This window comes from Oryza brachyantha, chromosome 4, assembly GCF_000231095.2.
Source record: "Oryza brachyantha chromosome 4, ObraRS2, whole genome shotgun sequence".
NCBI classification, from domain to species: domain Eukaryota; kingdom Viridiplantae; phylum Streptophyta; class Magnoliopsida; order Poales; family Poaceae; genus Oryza; species Oryza brachyantha.
This window is the reverse complement of record NC_023166.2, coordinates 641,635-662,452: the sequence shown is the minus strand read 5'-3', so window position 1 is coordinate 662,452 and position 20,818 is coordinate 641,635. Positions and strand designations below refer to the sequence as shown.

Here is a 20,818-nt window from a genome sequence, read left to right as displayed (position 1 = left end):
GCATATTGATAACGGGTTTTACTTTTGGCCCGTTAAAGATGATATCCATCGGTGACGGACTTTAGCCCGTCAATGATAGGTTTTTCTCATCAGTGACCACTCATCACTGACCGGACTATTGTCCGTCACAAATAAGGATTTAGGCCCGTCACAGATAACCGGTTCTATAGTAGTGATATATATATATTATATCGGCCGGTGAAATGATCGATCTGGACCATTGTTCACCTGCTGCATGATCGATAAAGATAGAATGGATGCATTGCTTGTGTCGCATGCATGCATGAACGAATATTTCAGTGAAGTGGAGCTGAAGCAACGAAGCCCCCACCGGCACTGCACCACAATATATTCGATCAGCATTAATTAATTCTTCGTTGCCTGCCTTGTGAAACTCTACATAATGTAGAATACACACAGCATATATATACACTTCCATCCAGCACTTGGAGCTTAATTTATCTTGTGCTAGCTTAGCTAGGCCTGAAGCTGGCTTGCATCGATCACACATATCGATCGTTGAAACATAGGTCAGAGTCTCAGAGATATCGTACGTTGAGGGCTAGCTAGATCGATCAAAGTGACTACAGAAATTAATGGGCGGCGGCGGCGGCGACGGCGACGGAGTTACGGTGGTTGGGCGGGCGGAGATCGACATGAGGGCACCGTTCCGGTCGGTGAAGGAGGCCGTCGTCCTCTTCGGCGACAGGGTACTGCTCGCCGGCGCCGACGGAGCTGCACAACAGCGGATTAATAGGAGTTCTTCCGATCTTAAGGTACTACTATAAATAATCTGTCATGCTATTTTTAACTAAAATCACGTACATATACGTAGTTATACTGTCATTACAATGTAACTGCCATGTAATATTCTAATTTAACTAGCACTAACATGTGCTTTTTTTTGTGAGACCTACATGATAGTTATATACTAGTTACATTTGTAACTACGTGCTAGTTAGTTAAACTTTAGTTATGCTATAATTATATTATAATTACAATTGTGTGATTGTAAGGAAAAATCACTCTGGTGGTATATATTTCTTTATTTCAGAAACGCTGGGAACTTAGCCCAAGTAGAGGATTTGAACCCAAAACACTGAGTACTACTCAGGTCCCTGTAACCACTATACTACATGCCCTTTCACTGATGGTATATATATATATATATATTCTCACTCTCTTTTTCAGAAGTCGTACTTTAGTAGCAAGCTAGCTAGCACTCATATAAGTGTATAAGTGTATAATGTATGTCAAGCCTATTTGCAGTTAAAATAAAATAATATATCAACCTGCAGTTTTTGCCAAAAAAGTTAATAGTTTGGCTTAATTTCTCATAACTCCAAATGTACACTCCTAATTTTGCCTCCTCCGTCTTCATTTCTCGTACCTCCTGGTAATGTCGAACAGGATCGAGCTGGGGAAATGCGACCATCATACCACGAGGCCGTCGGCGTGCTCGCCGCCGCGTCGCGCCAGCGCCACACACCGGCCGTCGAGCTGCAGGAGGCGAAGCAGGAGCTGGAGAAGGAGCGGTCGGAGAAGCAGAAGATGGCCGGCTGCATCCTGTCCCTGCAGGAGGAGCTCGGCAACGCCATGAGGGAGCTGAAGAAGCTCAAGGTACGCGGCCAGGACGACGACGGCGGCGAGGCGGCGGCCAAGGTCATCGACCTGCAGGTGGAGGACCTCAAGTTCGTCGAGATAGCCAAACAGAACCAACCGGCGAACGCCGCTGACACCGACAGCTCAACGGCGGTGACCAACCGCCCAGACGAGTTCCAGAAGAGGAGGTACGTGACGTTCTCCGACACACCGCCGACGGCAGCGTACCTTGCGCCGCCGCAGGCACCACTGCCGGACGTGGTGATGGAGCTGCATCATCATCGTCACAGCGCCCCCGCCCCACCGCCGCCGCAGCTCCGGGAGGTGCGGTTCCTGAGGCAGATGTCAGCCGGGCACGGTACGATGAAAGCGGCCGCCGATCAAGAGGGGAGCAAGAAGAAGAAGAAGAAGGCACTGATTCCTCTGGTTGGAGCGCTCTTCATGAGGAAGAAAAAGACGAGCTGCTGCCACGACGACTCGATGCTCAACCCGCGCACCTCCTTTTGATGATTGAATTACTACAAAATACATATATACATACATTATCTATACGATATATATACGCAAGCCATACATTGAGCTGTACACGTACACAGTTCATGCTTATTTTGATCATTGATAAACTTGATATATAATTATATATAACATGCTTATTTTGTTTGTACACATGGATGGGAGCCAATCAATCAAAGAGAACGCGCAATGGAGCGTCAATTGATCGATTTTGATTATATACTGAGCATGCAATTAATTGCGATTAATATCATAGTAATCGACAAGATTGACGACGACGACGACACGTGTGCAGCTCGCCGGTCAAAACTGCGGCCGTGACCTGACGTCGACCCTGCAGGTCGCCGGCGCCGCCGACTTGTTGAAGAACTCGACGCAGTCGGCGATGGCCTCGTCGTAGTGCGCGTTCAGCGGGTGCAGGTTCGAGCTGCACGACCGCTTCGGCGCGTCACCGCCGCCGCCTCCACGGTGGTGGTGGTGCAGGTCGTCGTGGTCGACGGTGAAGGTGACCGTCGGCGGCCGCGGCGGGAAGGAGAAGAGTCCGACGAGCATCTTCCTGAAGCCGTCCATGAGCCTGGACGGCCACCTCGTCTTGGCCTTGCTGCTGTGATGAGACGCTTTCCTCCTAAAGCTCTTTGCTTGAAGCCTAGACATGATTCCTTCCTTCCTTGTTGATGCTAGCTATCTAGCTACTATAGTCACACACTGGCTAATTGATGATTGTGTGGCTTAATTTGTGGTGATCTAAACAACTTAATTTGCAAGACTATTTGTGATGCAAGTTATGCATGTATGCATAACTACTGCTCCTAGTGGTCACTGATGGTCCTATGTATAAGTGCCTACTGGTGCTTAATTTATACATATGGTGCTAATTAATTAAAAACTTATTTTTGGTGGGGATGGGAATGCCTTTTTGGAAATTTTAAGGCTTGGGAGTACAAGGATCCATGTGCACTAATCATCACATTAGGGCCCCTAACTTAATTAATTCCATTCCTTTAGTTATTAAGGTGTCCTTCAATAATATTTTTCCCATAGAAAAATGGTGAAAGCTTTGGTTTTTGAATTAGTAGTAATAATGGCCTAGCAATCATCAATTTCAGTAAGACATTTAAGATGCTAAGATTTATTCAGATCATCTAATTATGAAAGGATCTATACTGTGACTATATATCCCAGTTAACGGACAGTTGAATTTAAATGAGAATTTCATATTTAAGCATAAATAAAAACAGGTCCCACACAAAAATAATATGGGCATGAGATATATATATATATATATATATATATATATATATATATATATATATATATATATATATAGGAAGACTCTATCCTACTATTAGGTGTAGCTACTCTCTTCACGTCTAAGTATAGACAATGTTAAATCTCATATGAATGATACAACTATACGTATAAAGTTTATATTTTCTGTTGAAAGAGAGCAAAAATATGTATGGAGGTGTTTCTGCACCTTAGACGTGAAGGAAGTAGCTACACCTGGTAGTAGGATCTAATTTTCATATATATATATATATATAGTTTAGCTACGGTGAGTTGCAACTCACAGGTTGCTCCGTGAGTCGGGGTCTAAAAACATATCAAATCACCTCTAAATTTTGATTTAGCTGGCTCACTAGATTCTTCGTATCAAAATCTCGTAGCACGTAAAAATTTTCTATTTTTAGAGATTTTTAAGTATTTTTTTGAGATTTCTAAAAGTGATCGTACTATATTAATAAAATAATCAATGTGTTATGTACCACTTTTAAAAATCTAATATATATATATATATATATAAACTGCTCCCACACAAAAATTATAAATAATATGGGCATATATATGCATCATCAGATAAACTAATTAGGTGTGTAGGCTAGTAAGTGGATAAATAATCCAATTACATTGTGCACGGGAAATTTGTTAGTAAAAAGTAAAACTAGCTGTCCAGGCATGTAAAATTGTATTGTTTTTGGGATGGAGGGGTAGTAGAAATTAGCATGACTAATCTCTTTATTTGTTAATAAAGTTCATGATCACTGCTAATTGCATCGAGATGTTGCACTCTTCTTGTTGGGATCTTTGGAAACATCTAACATGAAGATGAAGTAAACAAACATGTAGAGAATGAAATCCTACTGCCAATGTTAATGTTTAGCAAAAGTTGCCGCGCAAGTTGCGCTTGGATGTAGCTAAGTGACTTTAGTCCTGGATAATGTTCAGTAATCCTGGTTGTCATTTGTTAAATTTGCTACGCGACAGATGTTTAGCTTAGCTTTTATCTGCAAAATGAAAACAATCATGGCCAGTAAACTAATGTGAACTTTACCTGTATATAATTCAGCCTTTTGAGTTAACTGAGGAAATGATCGAGTAAATTATTAGGAACAATAGATGCTTCTACTACTCGCACTTATTCGGTTGGCTGTGCGTTAGTGAAACAACAAAATATGTAAGAAAATTACCGCAAACATTAATTCATTTGGTGCATGCATGATAACATTGATCTTTTTTCTCTCAAACATAATATGTATTTTAATATGTGCCAGCCTTGGTCATTTAATTGGTCTAATAACCAGATTTAAAACATATGAAATTTTAGGATCAAGGCTGAGCTAACTTGGATTACCATAAATATTGGGATTTCTAGGCTGTCCCGCACCCTCTCAAAAGGAAAAAGAACAAATGTTCAATTGTAAATATGAAATGAGACTGGTCCACACTCAACAGTAGTGACGGACACATGTGATTAGTAGCTGTTGCAGATATTAATTTGGTGTATAGTGCACTACATTGCTTCACATATCTTAATAAATTATGAACTTTTAAGATTAATCTAATCGATACACTAGTTAACAGCTAGCCCAGACGGATGTCAGCACTAACTTAATTGATTAATGATCTTTTAGTTCAGGAATGTAAGGACATTGAAACAGCTGTCCGTTGTTAGATTCTCTCTTTCTTGAACAAAATAAAAGCAAAGATGTATTTCTGACTTATTAACAAACCTACAATTAAATTAAAAATCGGGAAACAGAAAGCAAGCATAATAATCAAGGCCGTACGCTCAGAATTAATCATTTTACACTTTTTTTTTTCTACGTTTTTGTTTTTTGCAGGATAATTATGTCATTTTTGCATCTACAGATAATATGTTAAGGGGGAGAGCTTGTATGCCGTTACCAGTGGTAACCCCAACTGAGATATCAACCTTATCATCCATCTATAACCATGTTCTTCTTGACATCAGCACCGTTATCATATTTATCTGTCCCACGGCTCATGTGGATCTAGGCCTATTGGTCTTATTGACCATAGCATGACGTTGTATGGCTCCTATGAAACACCATGGAGGAGGGAGTCATTGCCGTACAAGTGGGAGGTAACGGTGTTTGTTGAGAAGCGACCGGTGTCCCTACACATGGAACATTTCTGATGCCAGTCTCCTTACATATATACTTCCTCTCTGTTGTGGTTGTCAAGGTAGTCCAGCATTGGCTACATGGTGACGCATGACCACTATGGCTACCATCACAGTGCAGAGAGTGGCAATGAGTCGATGCACTATGCATCTTGAGTCGAACTCATCATCCACATCATTAGGATGAAAGAGATTGGTGTTGGTGCCATACCATCTCAGATCTAGAGAGATTGGGCTCAAGCTACATGAAAACACTCATTTATTCTTTGTTGCTGCCATTGTAGCAGTAGCTCTGCCAACTACCCCCGCGCACCTGGGGCACCAACAATGTCATCGTGGATGTAGTGTCCATTTGGTGGCTTACCCTGATTTAGTATGTGAGAGTGATGAGAGGGAGAGAGTTGCTTGGCGTCTGCAGTAGTCAACGCTAGACTTGACAAGGAAGGTGTGGATATGCTCGGTCTCGGTGGTGTCCATAGTGCACCTTGAAGCTATGTCACCGTGTGCTACCACTAGATAGATATAAGAGGAGAATGATAGAGGAATATATATATAGAGAGGTAGCTACTGACATTTGGATTTGTTTGTTTAAAAAAAGTTTTTGCCAATTGTGTCACCTTGTAGACGACATGTTGGATGAAAGCCAAGTCAATTTGCTACATTGGTGCCACATAGGATGAAAACTGACATTGAAACCAATACTCTAAAAACTGAACTGGTGTGATATAGTCCGTCCAGTTTCATAATATGTATCATTTTCGACGACAATATGGTATAATAAAAAATCTCTGACCACTATTTTCTATTACAATATATATAAATAAAATCAAAAAACATATGATTTTAGTGACCTACTCCCTCTGTCCCAAGAAAAACCAATTCTTCAGTTTTCGTATCCAACATTTGACCATCCGTCTTATCTGAAAAAAATTTAGGAAATTAAAAAAAATAGTCACACGTAAAGTATTATTCATGATTTATCATCTAATAAAAACAAAAATATCAATCGCAAAAAAAAATGAATAAGACAAAGAGTCAAAAATTATAGGTAAAAATTGAAAAACTGGTTTATTTTGGGACGGAGGGAGTACATTTCAAGATTAATCAATACTTATAGTGTTCATGCTTCTAAAGTAAAAATATATATTTAAAATTTATTTGTATTAAAATTTTAAAATTTTGACTTTAACCTTCGCTGCAACAAAAATGAGCCATAGAGAAACTTTTCAAATACTGTAGAGACATTTTTCAAATGGCTTTACAACAAGGTAAAGATACATTTAAAAAAGTACCTTATAAGTGTGTTGTAGTGTTTTGTCTTTACAAACAAAAAGACAATTTATAAAATGTTTCTATGTCTTGTAGCATTTTTATAGAGACTTTAAATTATACTGCCACGGTAGCAAACCGCTGTAGAAAAATAGAAAAAAGAAACATATCTTTACACCTAACCATCCTTGAACTCAAGACCTATTGACATGAGAGTTCTTTGTCTATCGTCCATCTAATTATCTTGATTTGAAGTGATTATTTGTTTGTTAATATCTTGTCTAACATATATTTAGTTATTTACTGCGCGTTAACCTCTAATTAAGTGTCTCTAAGGAGGTTAAAATGCCTCAATAAAGTATCGATGCATATGAGGTAGACTATAAAGTGTCATAAAGATGTATATATAAGATAAATTTAGCAAATTAGGTTAGAAATTAAACTGCCTCTAAAGTATATCCAGTGTAAAAACAATAGAGACAATTTGTAAAATGACTCTAAACAGTGTCTGTAGACTATATGAGTCTTACTTTTTAGAGGAGTTTTTCAATTTGCCTTAGCAAAAGTGCCATTACCTAATGTTTTTCTACGGTGCTTATCTAAAAGAAACCGGAGGACTATTGAGTTTTGCTGTGGAGGGGAAGGTAAATCAAACTCAGAAGAGGGAGGTAAAATGTACTGTTGTTGGAGAAATAAAGCATGTAGCAAGTTGGCACCTTGCAAGGTCCATGATAATTCCTAATTAGGCCCAACCGCTAGATTGAATTGGCCCAGAAGAGCAACGGCAAAACGGGCCAGGAAAAGTTCACAAAGGGGTCCGTAAACTTAGAGCTTTTTCATCCTTTAACCAGAATACTAGAAATGTGTACCTCTAAACTTACGGAATTCATTCAAAAAAGATCCCTTTGTGGTATTCACTTATTTTTCAACTGGTTTTGCTGATGTGGCGTTTGGTGGGTCCCACGTGTCTTATTTTTTCTAAACTTTTTTCTTCTCTCTCCTCTTCGTCGTATCTTCTTTGTTTCTCTCCCGTCCTGGGGCGGACAGCGGCAGGGCAAGAAGGGCTGGGTGCGCGGTCGGCGGGGGCTGGGCGAACAGCGGTGGGAGCGTGGTGCGGAACGCGTCGACGTCCGGGACCAGCCGCAGAATCTCGTCGGCAATGCGGACGCCGTTGAGACTGTGCACGGTGGCGAGGTCGAGGCCGCGGAGCCCCGACCGGTCGCTCATGTCCACGTCACCGGGCACCACGGGGAGGTCGACGCTGGCGTAGAGGAGATCCACCTGCACGCCGTGGAACCTCATCTTGATGACGGGAACATGTGCGCCGGGCATGGGCTGGAGCTCGGTGACCCCCACCGTCTCCACCGGCGCCGGCCAGCACGTCGAAGAAAAGTCACGGTCTGTTACATATGATCCATGATCAAGTCAGTATCGTTACTAACTGTGTCGTAGTTTGTTAGCATGTTAGTCTGTGCCCGATACATGTCGCGTCCATGCAAGGCACGTTCTCCCTTCCCTTTTCTTTCGCGTCGTAGGTGTTATGCGCGGCTGTACGTACGTTGGATGGCAGTATGGCACGATTCGTAGTGGCGTGCGTGCTGCACATGTAGGCAGAATTGCTGCCATGATTAGCTTAGTAGTTTCTTTATATAGCAATCGAAGAACACCAGAAAAGCTGCCGCATATTTTTTGCAGCACTAAACACTCGAGTTCATCGTGTTCTGAGTGCGTTTCCGAGAGCTCGCCGGTGTTTTGACTTCCGGCGAACTCCGACACGGTCGACGTACGATGGCCCGACGACGAGCGCGTCGATGTCGGAGCCGCGGCCGTGGACGCCGAGGCGGTAGGAGCTGAAGGGGAGCACCAGGGTGGTGGCCTGGTCGACCATGCCGTCAGGGTACCCGCGCTGCCGCGTGAGGCGCTTCACCCAGCGGTCGACGATGCCCCGTAGGTCGCGCAACACCTCCTCGCGGACTGCTGTCGCCCCAGCCGGAGGTTCTCCAGCCGCGCCGTGCCCTCCAGGTCGGCCGCCGTCCGCTCGCGGCTCGCCGGCACCCCAGCTCGTCGGCTGTCGTTGTCGCCCGCCATCCACGGCCCACCGCCGCCCCAGCTCGCCGATCATCGCCGTCGCTGTCGCCCGGCATCGCTGTCGCCGCGCGGCCCACTGGACAGCAGAGAGCTAGATGCACCAGAGAGAGGAAGAAAAGAGAGAGGAGAGGAAGGGAGAAGAAGAGGAGAAAAGATAAAATAGGAAAAAAAACTGACATGTGGGATCCCTGGACTCCACGTCAGCAAAAACCGGTCAAAAAAATGAGTCAATACTGCTGAGGGACCTTTTCTGAACGGATTCTGTAAGTTTAGGGGTGCACATTTCTGGTATTCGGGTTAAAGGACCAATAACAAACTCGGCTCTAAGTTTAGAGACCTCTGTTAGACTTTTTTCAAACAGGCCGGGTCACTCTCTGCCATCTATGGGCCATAGCTTACAAACCCAGATACTGGGCCATGTAACTCTGTATAGCTAGAAATTTGAACCGAGTCCCTCTCAAAAGAAAAAGGAGATTCGAACTGAGTCCAAATATGATCTTATGCAAGATTTAATAATATCAATTTTCATGTAAGTTACTAAGTATTAGTAAATTTTGAGACGTCCTTTTACATGGATGTTCATGCATACATATCTATCGTACTACTTTTCTGAACATCGAAATTATGTATTCAATTCGATCATGCATCCTCCATTAGTGGTCTGGAGGATAATCGACCTTCTCACTAATAATTAAGCCGATGGCATCGCTGTGGATTCTTACCGAGAACCCGTACTAATTAATATGTTCACGCATCGGTTTAATTATTATATATATGTCGAGTGCTAAAAACTATTTTGCACAAGTTTTTTCGACAACTTTTGCAACGTATTCATTGCAAGGGCTCTTTTGAAACGCCTGACAGGGATTTTAGCATGACTTTATGTGTAAGACAGGAAATGACATGACAGGGAAAAAAAATCAAGTATGGCTATTTGGATAGATTGCAAGAAAAATGTAAGGGTGTGTTTGATTTCAGGGCTAGGATGAAACCAATTCATTCCTGATACCGTTTAGTTGGTGAAGAGATAAGATGAGTTTGACCCAAGAGAAGAATATTTCTCATATATTCAGGTCCATCCCAGGAAAATACCCGGACCGATCCGTCCTGCACCGCGCATAGAGAGACGCTACGCATAGAGAGACAGAGGGGCGCAACCGCCTGAGGGTATCGGCACCTCCTCCCATCCAGGCGGCGCGACGGCGCGGGAGGGCGGGCCCGACGGCCAGCGGCGCGTCGACGCGGGCGGGCGGCTGCGACAGCCAAATTCAGGGAGAGCGGTCGTGACGGCCAGATCCAGGTGGCGCGTGGCTGTGAGAGGGCAGCGCTTGGGGTCGCACGGGGAGGATGCAGCCGAGGTGACCACCTGGGAGGGCTGCGGTGGCCGCGGCCGGTGGTGGAATCGGGTGGCCGCCGGGGAAGGTGCTGGCCGTGGCTGGTGTTGGCGTCCGATTCCATTTTTCTTTGGTGTTTTGCAATTTATACTGATTGCTGATTCAGAACATGAAGTATACATGTGCTTTGCTGTTTTTGCACTGCATGTACATGTGCGAAGCAGAGATGCATATTCAGAATCTGTTTTCTTTTGCTGTCCTTTGTGTGTCTCTCTTTGCCTGAAATTACATCTGTAATTCCATGTATTATTTATGGTTATAGTTAATAGTAAAATGTCCCTACCATTTATTTACTAAAAAATATTCATTTTATTTTATTAAAATTATTTAAAATATTTTAAATGTAATATACATTTAATTACTTTAGGTTATTCATATATTAATTCTAGTATTGAATATTTCAATTTAGATATGAGAGGTAACCTCACCAACTTATTATGAAGAGGTTATCACATCCAACCATCACAAGTTCATCCATCGAACCAAACAGACGATGTGTTTACTTCATCCTATCTCATCCTTTCAACCAAACAAAAAACAGGGTCCAACCCATCCCTCCAACCAAACAGAAAATTGAAACTAAGGCCCTGTTTCTTTCAGCTCGGGATTATTATAATCCAGATTATTAGGAGTAAGCTGAAAGAAACAGACAACTTATTGAAGTATTATTATAATTTGGAGCCCAGGTTATTATAATCTGATAAGCTCATTTAGGTGAGCTTTTTCCAGATTATTAGGTGAAAAATTACCCACCATGTCACTCCACTGCAACCCAATAATCCAGACTAATAATATAGAAAAGAAACAACTCACAGCTTATGCTACTACAGATTATAACAATCTGCTTATAGTAATCTGACTCAACAATCTAGATTAAAATAAACTCATCGTACAAAACAGGAATGGAACCAACCCATCCCATTTAGTCCACGAACCAAACACATCCTAATAAAATTAAGGAGATATGAAGACAAAAAGAAAATTCCTATGCGGTTGCACCTTCTGTTCAAATTTATTCAAAACTCTCATGGATCGATCGGGTCATTCGGTCGGTAGGAATAACCAACTAATCCTTAATTTGTTCCGAAGGACCATATAGAATTTTTCTCAACAAAATTAAATTCAAATCCAGCGAAAAATCATATATAGATCTTTTGTTCCAAATTAAGGGGACCTAAAATGCTATAAGAAATCTCTCTCTGACAGAGGCGTAACCAGGAAATTTTTGTTGGGTACTCCTATCCATTCAAACTATAACGTTGTAAGTTGACGCGATATAAAAAATTAAACACCACGATCACATGTATGGATAAAAGTTTAGTTAAATATGATAGAATATAGAATTATCATCTTAGGACATCAATAATCCACTAATTTGACAAAATCGAAATGTTCAAATACTATGATATCCTCTTTCCTCCATGTTTTACCCAAATAAAAATAGCCCAATATAAATCTTATAATAACAATTAACAAGTAAACAATGAGATGATGTAACTTGCAAGTTTATAGCAAGTAAATAATATACATCTGTGCATGCGTAGAACAATGATTTTCATTCTAGCAACAGATTGAAATTTAATTAGTGACTATACAGAGTAGTGAGTACTAGTAACTACTAACCAGTAAGCCTGTAAGAGCGTGCTTAGATTTTTAGACACTAACTAGATAGTAATCTAGTAAAGACTGAGAGAGAGAGAGATTCAGAGACAACGCGAGCAAGTTCAATAGTATAGCTAATTACTAGCTCCAATTCATCTATAGTCAATCTAATAACCAATTCATACAATAGTTACATACAAAACATTAGTACATGGTCCCACATATCATACAACACTGTGTCTTGAAGTCCGTGTGCAGCTGGCTACAAATTAGTAGCCCACCTCTCTTCTCTCTCCTCTTATCTCTTTAAAATATACGTATAGCTGGCTTATAGCCTGCTATTGTACCTGCTCTTAGCCACTCACGGTCACAGTATCACCGCTCGCAGCAGGCAGCGAGAGGTTGGCTTGCTGGGGAGCGGGCGCCAAGCGTCGTGCGTACAGGTTGGTCGCAGCGGCGGCGGCGGGCGTCGACCAACCAACCGCAGGCAGGGCGTCAGCCGGCTGTCTGCAGCCGCAGGTGCAGGTGGGGCGGCACCGTGGCGGTGACAGCGGGCATTGGCCGCCGGCCGGAGAAGCGTAGGGGCATCGGCAGCAGGCGTAGCCGGTAGGGGGCAGGCAAGCAGACGCGAGCACCGGGCGTTGGGAGACTGTTCGCAGCAACAAGCGGAGAGGCCGCTGTCCGCTGGTGGATGGCATGGCGCAGAGATGGGCGAGGTAGGGAGTGGAGTGAGGGAGAGTTGGAGAGGCGCCGCAACTGCAGCCGCTGCTCCTGGCTTTTGCGCATCGCCAAACAAACAAACCCTAGCTCTCTTTCTATTGGGTTGGCTGTGGGGTTACTAGTTCATGGGCCGATTTTGGGTAGTCACAAGCCCACCTGGACTACCGCTGGCTACGTCCGTACTCTCTGAAGCTTCAAACATGATGTATCACAATGCAAAAGTATTCTCACATAAAAGGGCAACATTAACAATCCCCTATTCACTATGCCTCATCTTCTCCATGGCTTTGGTGAGATGATGTGATGCCACTGTAAATGTTGCCGATGATCTTCCAGCATCATGCATTCTCAAGTTGTTTGGAGTAGTATATTTTAGATTTGGACAATCTATTCAGCTACCAGCCGGAGTACATACATGTGTATAACTGATTAAGCTATATATAGCCTGTGTTTTTATCTGCATGTGTTCAGTTAGAGACTGGTCTTAATCATGCTTAATTAATCGGGTGGTCGGCCTTATAATTGGGGAGGTCAAATTAAGGTGTGGAATCAAATCCCCCAAACAGGGCAGTGGTTGCTCACTGATTTGGCCCTCTTGCATACCATATTTATGGTATTTGTATTTGTATATTTGTAGGGTCTAGATCTGTACATACGTGGCTCATTGTTTGTATATGCATCAAATCTTCTAGAAAGGCACCAGCTAACCATAATCTATGTAAACTAGTGGAAAATTGCACATTGCTTATTTCGTTCTGGAAAAGTATGCAGGATACTTATTTGGATGCTCAAATGTGTTCTTCATTTGCTCCGTTCCATTCGATAAGTCCGTCCCATCCGCTCGCAACACCGATCCTAAAATTATACATCATGTTTAAAATTATTATTATATATATGTGGTTACTTTGATTTTTCTTATTTAATATAATAGTCTAGATTTACGTTTGACCGTTCGTCTTATTCGAAATATTTATACAGATATATAAAATTATAAGTCATGCTTTAAATATATTTAGTAATAAATCCAATCATAAAAAATAATTAATAATTATATAAATTATTTAAAAAAGTTATATGATCAAATGTAAAAGTTAACCGCGCCAAATAGAAAATATACAGGGAGTATCAATTTACTGCAGTCAACAACAGCAAATAAACTCCCATCGATCAGCCCATGCACATACATGGTCTAGTAAAACAGAATTAACTATTAACCAAATTACACCACTAACACTACGTACCATCTCTAAGCATTTTCTCAATAATGATAAAAACTCAATAAAATAAATTACTATTAATTCTGAACATTTTAGTAAAGAAAAGGTTATATGAGAATACAGAAGTGATGTTTATCTATATATTATAGAATTGATATGTATCTATATTTTTGTACATCCTGATAACTAGTAACTAACGAGACTTTTAGATAAAAAAAATGTGATATCTTCCAGTGTTTGAGAAAGAACTAAAGGCAAAGCTTCCAAGATAATACGATGCATTTTCTATCAAAATTGGTCATATTCTTACACTCACTGACTAATTCCAGGCTCAGAATTTTCTCGGCACATTTTTTTTTTTGAAAAAAACGAACCTTATTTTATACGGGCGATCGAATGGACTCTCCGTATATGTGACAAATGAGACAAGTTTGACTAGGTGTCACATTGCTGGTCTTCCCTGGAATAAAGGGGTAGCCCTAGCTTTGCATGCAACATGCACCATGTGAATCAGCAAAGATACACACATGTATATCCTATATTAATATGCATGTTTTGCTTTGTATTAATTGTTGCTGTAACAAAAGGAATCAACATTTTGTGATAGAAAAATCCAGTGCTGACCACTAGTAGACAAAGAAGAAGAATCAAGATCACCAAATTGCCCTCTGCCTCTTCTTTTGTATATAAACATCTCCAAAACCTAGCTAATTACTACCTGCATCTGTAGTGACAACCATCACAGGGTAGCTAGCTTAGCTAGAAAGAGAGAACAAAAGCCGTGTGCTTATCATCAGGAGAGCTCGAGGGAGAAAATTAATGGAGGAGAGGTTCTTGGCCGAGCCGCTCAGAGCAACCACCGTGACGTGCATCCCAAGGCTGCGCGGCGGCGGCGGCGGCGCTCGGCGGCCGCGAAGGGCTGCTGCTCCTGCTTCCTCCGCCGGCGCGGCGCCGGTCTCCGTGCTGGACCGCGTCCGCGACGTCGTGCTGAGGCTCGCGATGCTGTCGGCGGCGACGACGAAGGGCGCTTTGCCGCAGCAGCAGACGGCGGCGACGGTCAAGACGTCGCCGGGCCGGTCGGCGGCGAGACGAGCCGCGGCGGTGCGGATGAGCCCGTCGTCGGCGTACACCGACTCGTACCGGAGCGAGGCGGTGGACGAGTGCATCGAGTTCTTGAAGAGGTCGGCTGCCGGCGTCGGCGTCGGCGGCGCTCATCCGGTGGCGGCCACCGTGGGAGTAGTAATAAACTCGCCGTCACCTTTGCATGCATCAGCTTCATGTGCCATGTGAAAAGCACTATCACTGTTAGCTGTACATACATAGTTAAAAATCAATAAAAATGTTGTCTTTGCCTTTCTGTTTGTGGTTTTGTGAGTGGATTCTTCTGCCTCCTCAGTTTGTTCCGGTGGCCGGAGAGATTCTGATCAGGTCCCTTCCAACTAGCTAGCTAAGCTAGGTCATGTTCATGTTCATCCATGTGCATGTGTTATAAACTGGATATGAGTTGGTAGAGATTAGTGGTGGGTGAGGAGGATTAATTAGTTTGTGATGCTGTGTCATCCTGTAAAACTGATTTGCATCAACTTGCTATTATTCTTAGTAGCACATCACATGCATTATTGGTAGTTGCATGCATCAGATATACCTAGGGAAAGTTTATACTGTTATTGAGAAAATATATCGAGGTATCAAAATTTAAATGTATAATTTTTTATACTTCGAAGTATTTAGATCTTAAGGTATCAACGTTTACACTATAACAAACAAAATATGATAACTTAATGTATTGTTTTAAGATGAGTAAAAAAGCTCCTATACATATGCTTAGTGTACAGAAATTGATATCAGAATGAGAATTGTTCCTGCTGACGAGTACAGTGTGGATATATACAATATATGAGGTATTTTGTGCATCACCGATTTTTTTTTACAGAAAATGATTCGGCACGGGAGATACCAGCCCAAATATCACGCATGTGCCCTCCCAGCCACATGCGTCTCTACATGCGATATTTTTTTTATTTTTAAACCTTTTTAATAACAAAACATGTAACAAGCTTTTTAAATTACGGCAAAAAGACACATTTCTCTTCTCTTTTCTTCCCAAAATATATAACAAGCTTTTAAATTAAAGGTTAATGATTTATTCTTATAAAGTAATATATATATGTGCTTCAATCCATATATTTTTAATATCCCTGTTTGTTGAATCAAAATGTTGTATTAGATATTTTGGCCGGTATTTGTTTTTTTTTCTTGCTGCTTCAATTAATATATTTTGGTGCTCTTAATGTTGGAATGGAGTGTTCCACCGAGTATTTTTTTTACTTTGTTTCATACTTTTATCTTTCATTTTTTGTGAATTTATGAATATTTCAGCAGCCAAATGTTTCATATATGAAAGCTAAATGTGTTTTAATTCGTGATGCAATTGTATTACTATTTTAATATATTTAAACATTTCTTACACAGTAGTGAAATACTTTTTTAGTAGTGGTGAAACATCAAAGATTGATGTTTCATCTATAAAAGCTAAATGTTTTAATCGGGATTCAACTATATTTCAAAAGTTTAATATATTGAAACACTTCTTACATAGTGATAAAACAATCTTTTTTGCTTCAACAAACTGAGATTTGGGAAAGTCACAAGATAGATGGAAAAGGTAAATAAAATATGCTCATTTCTTGGTCCCTTTAAGCATGTGTTAGGATGGATATTCATAGGCATGTGAGTTTGGTGTGCGTGTGTAGTATGTGTGCATATGCGTCTTTCGTGTAATTAAAAAAAAAGGCTCATTTCACATGCAGTTTCCTAGCTCATCCATAATTTGGTCGTATTTTGGCCCAACTCTCATGAGAGAGGAGAAGCAAGCACCGGTGGCCTCTTGATTTCGGGCCATGACTTTGTTTGTGTACAAGTCGAGGAAATGGTCGGTTTGGCCCATTTTGCAGTCAAGGGGAAGAAAAAGAGAACATATCTGCCAAGTTCAAGAGAGAAGTGTTCAGTACAATGGATATAAATTTAAGGAATTTAGGGTTTACCAATGGGTTTCCGGTTGTGGATGCCAATCAAAACTTTTTAGCAAACTTAATTCGTTGAAAGTTTTGGATTTCTTCGTTTGAATTTCCGTAATTTTGTTATAGAGTTTGCTATTTCCATTACCCACCAAACTATTAATGCATTCTGGAGAAATTAACCGTACGTATAGAAAGATTAATTGGATCCCCTGGGGTTGAAAGTAGTAGATCAAGTAATAAACAAATTAAAGAACAGGGCTTTCGCTTTATCTTTAGCTTTATATATATGTGCTCTTTATTAAGGAGAGGAGGCCCAGTTGCTAACCAGGGGTCAGTGGCATCCCAAGCAAAAAATCTGCATGCATGGCTTTGCAGATAAGAAAAAAAGAATAAATCACTAAAGCAGGAAACACTGAAGGAAAAACATAATTGCAGACCTAGCAAGCATGTTGTCACTACTAGGGTACACGAAACCGTCGGAGACCTCCAAACTGACCTGCAGTGGAGCTACGGTTACGGCAAAACAATGGAAACCACGAAAATTTTGATTTGAAAATTTTGAATTAAAAAACAGCAAAAACCGCGGTATGTCGGGGAAAGCCGTGCGGTTTTACGTAGAAACTGTGTGGTTTCTAGATAAAACCGTGAAGAGTGAAATCCAAGGGTAAAAGATTCAAAAGGTTTAGAAAATAGTGTAAAATTATATTACAAATAGGAGAGAAGTAATATGCTATAATTGTAACGGTTAGGACATGTTATTTTAAAAAAAAGGTAAATTTTAGCGTGACCTCTATTTAATTAGGGACATTACAACAATTATATATATAATAATTGATAAGTGGCAATTAATATAGAAGGCAAGTCATACTTCAAGTATATGAGCACACCACAATACAAGTAATAAGTAGAACAAATGCATGTTAGATTGTCCATAGTACAAATAGCGTGTCCATGGTACAATCCATAATACAATAGATGTTCCCACACAAGATCAATGGTTCTATCCACCATTAGAGCAACTCCAACAGCTCCTCAAATTTCGTTTCCCAAATCCTGTGTTTTAGCAAGTTTGTAAACAATATGACAAATGAATTTTTATTTTATCTTCAAGAGTTTGGGATATTGAACTTGTCAAAAACAGAATTAGTTTTCAAAACCGTTGGTAGTTAAAGGAGATTGCATCCAGCTTCTTGTGGCCGTCGCATACCTCGCATCCATCCCGCGCTGTCGGCTGCGCCCCCCGAACCATCACATCGCATCACGCACCCCGCGCCGGCGGCGCGCGCTGGCCACACCAACCCTACGCTGTCCCACACCGTGCCACAAGAAGCTCTTCCATGTATGCGGCTATCAATGTTGTTCTAGCCCATGCAAATTATGAGATGATGGGATGACCCAAATTCCATGGCGCAACACAACATCATCCTTTGACCAAAGCCTGTTCTCTGATACCAATTATCAGCAAAACACACACACGGTGGAAACTACAAACTCTGAATTTTGCCTTACTGCTACAGTAACCTGATGAACAGAGGTTCAGAGTTCAACAATAGAGTGAGTAAGAAGCAGAGCGTTTGGGCGCGGCACCGGCCGGCGGGGGTGGCGAGGCGCGCGTCCACTTGGGGCATGGTGGCGGCGCGGGGCCTTGGGGCGGCACCGGGCGGCTGTGGGCGCATGCGCGCGGGGCCAGGCTGCGGCGCCGAGCGGCTAGCAGCGGGCGAGCGGGCGGGAACGGGGCGCGGTGTGCGGGAACGGTCCTCGGCGGCAGCGGGACGGCAGGCGGCGGCAGCGGAACACCGGTCGACGGCGGCGCGAGTACTGGGCGGCGACTCCGGAATATCGAAGACAAGACCGCGACGAGGGGCGACACCGAGACTCCAGAGAAAAGGAAAACGTCGCACCGTGAATTTTCCAGGCTGAGCCGCGAGAGAAACTCAGCGTTGTACTTTCCTACATGCCAAGTAAAACCCGGACTCCCATATATACGCGCAAACGAGAAGATATGGCAAATTGCTAAAATTTGGGAACCCAGATGGCAAACTGTTGAAGATAGTTTTTTTACAATTTGCCAAAAAAACAGAGATGGCAAGTTAAGATGGGGAGCTGTTAGAGTTGCTCTTAGGCACATCATTCATGTAACTAACAAATGATTCACATAATATCTAACTACAAACAGTTCCATTTGTCCTACATACATCTCCCTAGAAAGTATAAATGTATACATACAGATAATTCAAATAGTAACTATTAACTAACAAGTAACAAATAACAAGTATGATTTTCATTTTTCATACAACCTTAACCCTACAACGTACGTACAAACACATGTGTGGATGGCTACAAATCATTCACATACTAACTAACAACGTCATTTCATATTTTTCATGCAACCTTATACCTACAAAGAAATATTATAACATGATAGCTAGACTGGAAATTAACCATCTGCCTACAAACAATTAATATAAAATGTCAACAGATCAATTACATACACAAATCGTTAAAATACCCAAGGCATTTAGATACATTTTAAATTGTATGCTCGCTCACATGTAGGCAGAAAATAGAAAACTATCAGTTTACTAGAAAAAAATCACCAATTAACGCATGGTTATCATAGTTTGAGGGCCATAACCGTGTCATTAAGGTGTCGGCGCTAGCTCCAACACCTGACAGTGGCCGTCCCAAACCACACAGCTTCCACACTACAAACCGCGATTACCGTTGCTGCCGCCCCGGTTGGGAACTTGGGATGTCCTTGCATACTGCATTTTTCTTTTGTTTTTTTTGTCATTTTTTCATTTTTCACTTTATTTATGTGTTTAAATTTGTTTTTATCTATTTCTTTCGCCAAACATCACCACATTTTTTGAATTTTCTCATTTTTTTTGAATCCAGTCAAATTTGATTTGTTCCAACTACTGACTACTGGTACCGCACCCTGGTGGAGACCTTGGTTACCATGGCAGTAACTGCGCCGTGCGCCGTGATTTAGTGAACCTGGTCAATACTACACAAACGATTATCCTAGGAAACCATACTAGGCACCATATAAGATAGGCCGGCTATATGAAAATTTTGATTTTTTAGTTTCTTTCACCATCATATTACCTTTGACATTGCATAGTTAAATTGGTAAGTATAGAAATTAAATTCTTAATAGACCTAGAATTGCCCAAATGAATAATATTATTTCTAATTGTTTCCATATATTATTCTATTTTATATGTAGGTGAGATATGCATAGCAGCCAATCCATTTTTGTTTGTACTTGGGCTACAACTCTTTTGCCTGCTTAGGGCATACACAATAGAGGTCACTCGAGTGTGTGGTCCCAAACCTAAAATCGGCGCAACGTTAGATAAGGCCGCATATAGGAGTATGAAAAATATTTATATTATGGAACAACATATATTCAATTTTTAAAAATACTTACATTTTGAAACAGAGGGAGTTCGTACTAGCAACATCAAGTAAACATCATCGTCCGTTTTGCTTTTATCTTTATCTTTGTAAGAGTTCTTTAAGGATGGCCCAGCTGCTAACCAGTGATATGAGAGGCAGTCCAAGCAAAGAATCTGATGATTATTCATGGTGCGTGCAGCTTGGGAGATAGTATATCGATTTGGGACATTAATTTGCAGAAAAGCAAAGTAGCAAAGCAGACGGAAGCTAGGAATAACTGACCAAGCTCCTTCTAGCTAGCTCTAGTCCTCCCCATTCCTCCAAGGCCCAAGCATCGTCTTGCATCCACTTCTTAGATTGTTTCGATTCTACGCATGCCTTAGTACGTTACTTCACTCGATCCCGGCCGCCCAGTTTTCTCAGCATCGATCGATCGTGATCAAGGTAACTGTTAATTAGCAACTTGCTTTCTCTCTCTAGGCCTTTCATTTATCTCTCTATAGTGTTGGTTTTCAACTAATAGCTAGCTAGCTAGCAATTAATGGATATTCATGAATGAGTTTG

General features: G+C 41.5%; 2 protein-coding genes across 2 annotated transcripts; both read left to right on the top strand.

Moving 5' to 3' along the window:
* Window positions 1-560: 560 nt before the first annotated feature.
* LOC102720980 (WEB family protein At2g17940-like) lies at window positions 561-2,274 on the top strand. Its single transcript, XM_006653049.3, has 2 exons — window positions 561-776; window positions 1,411-2,274. The coding sequence occupies exons 1-2, from the start codon at window positions 597-599 to the stop codon at window positions 2,107-2,109; spliced, it is 879 nt and encodes a 292-aa protein (XP_006653112.1). The 5' UTR covers window positions 561-596; the 3' UTR covers window positions 2,110-2,274.
* A 12,374-nt stretch (window positions 2,275-14,648) lies between these two features.
* On the top strand, window positions 14,649-15,119 carry LOC121054137. Its single transcript, XM_040522972.1, has one exon. It carries the CDS (start codon window positions 14,649-14,651, stop codon window positions 15,117-15,119), a length of 471 nt encoding a protein of 156 aa, XP_040378906.1.
* The last annotated feature ends 5,699 nt before the right edge of the window (window positions 15,120-20,818 follow it).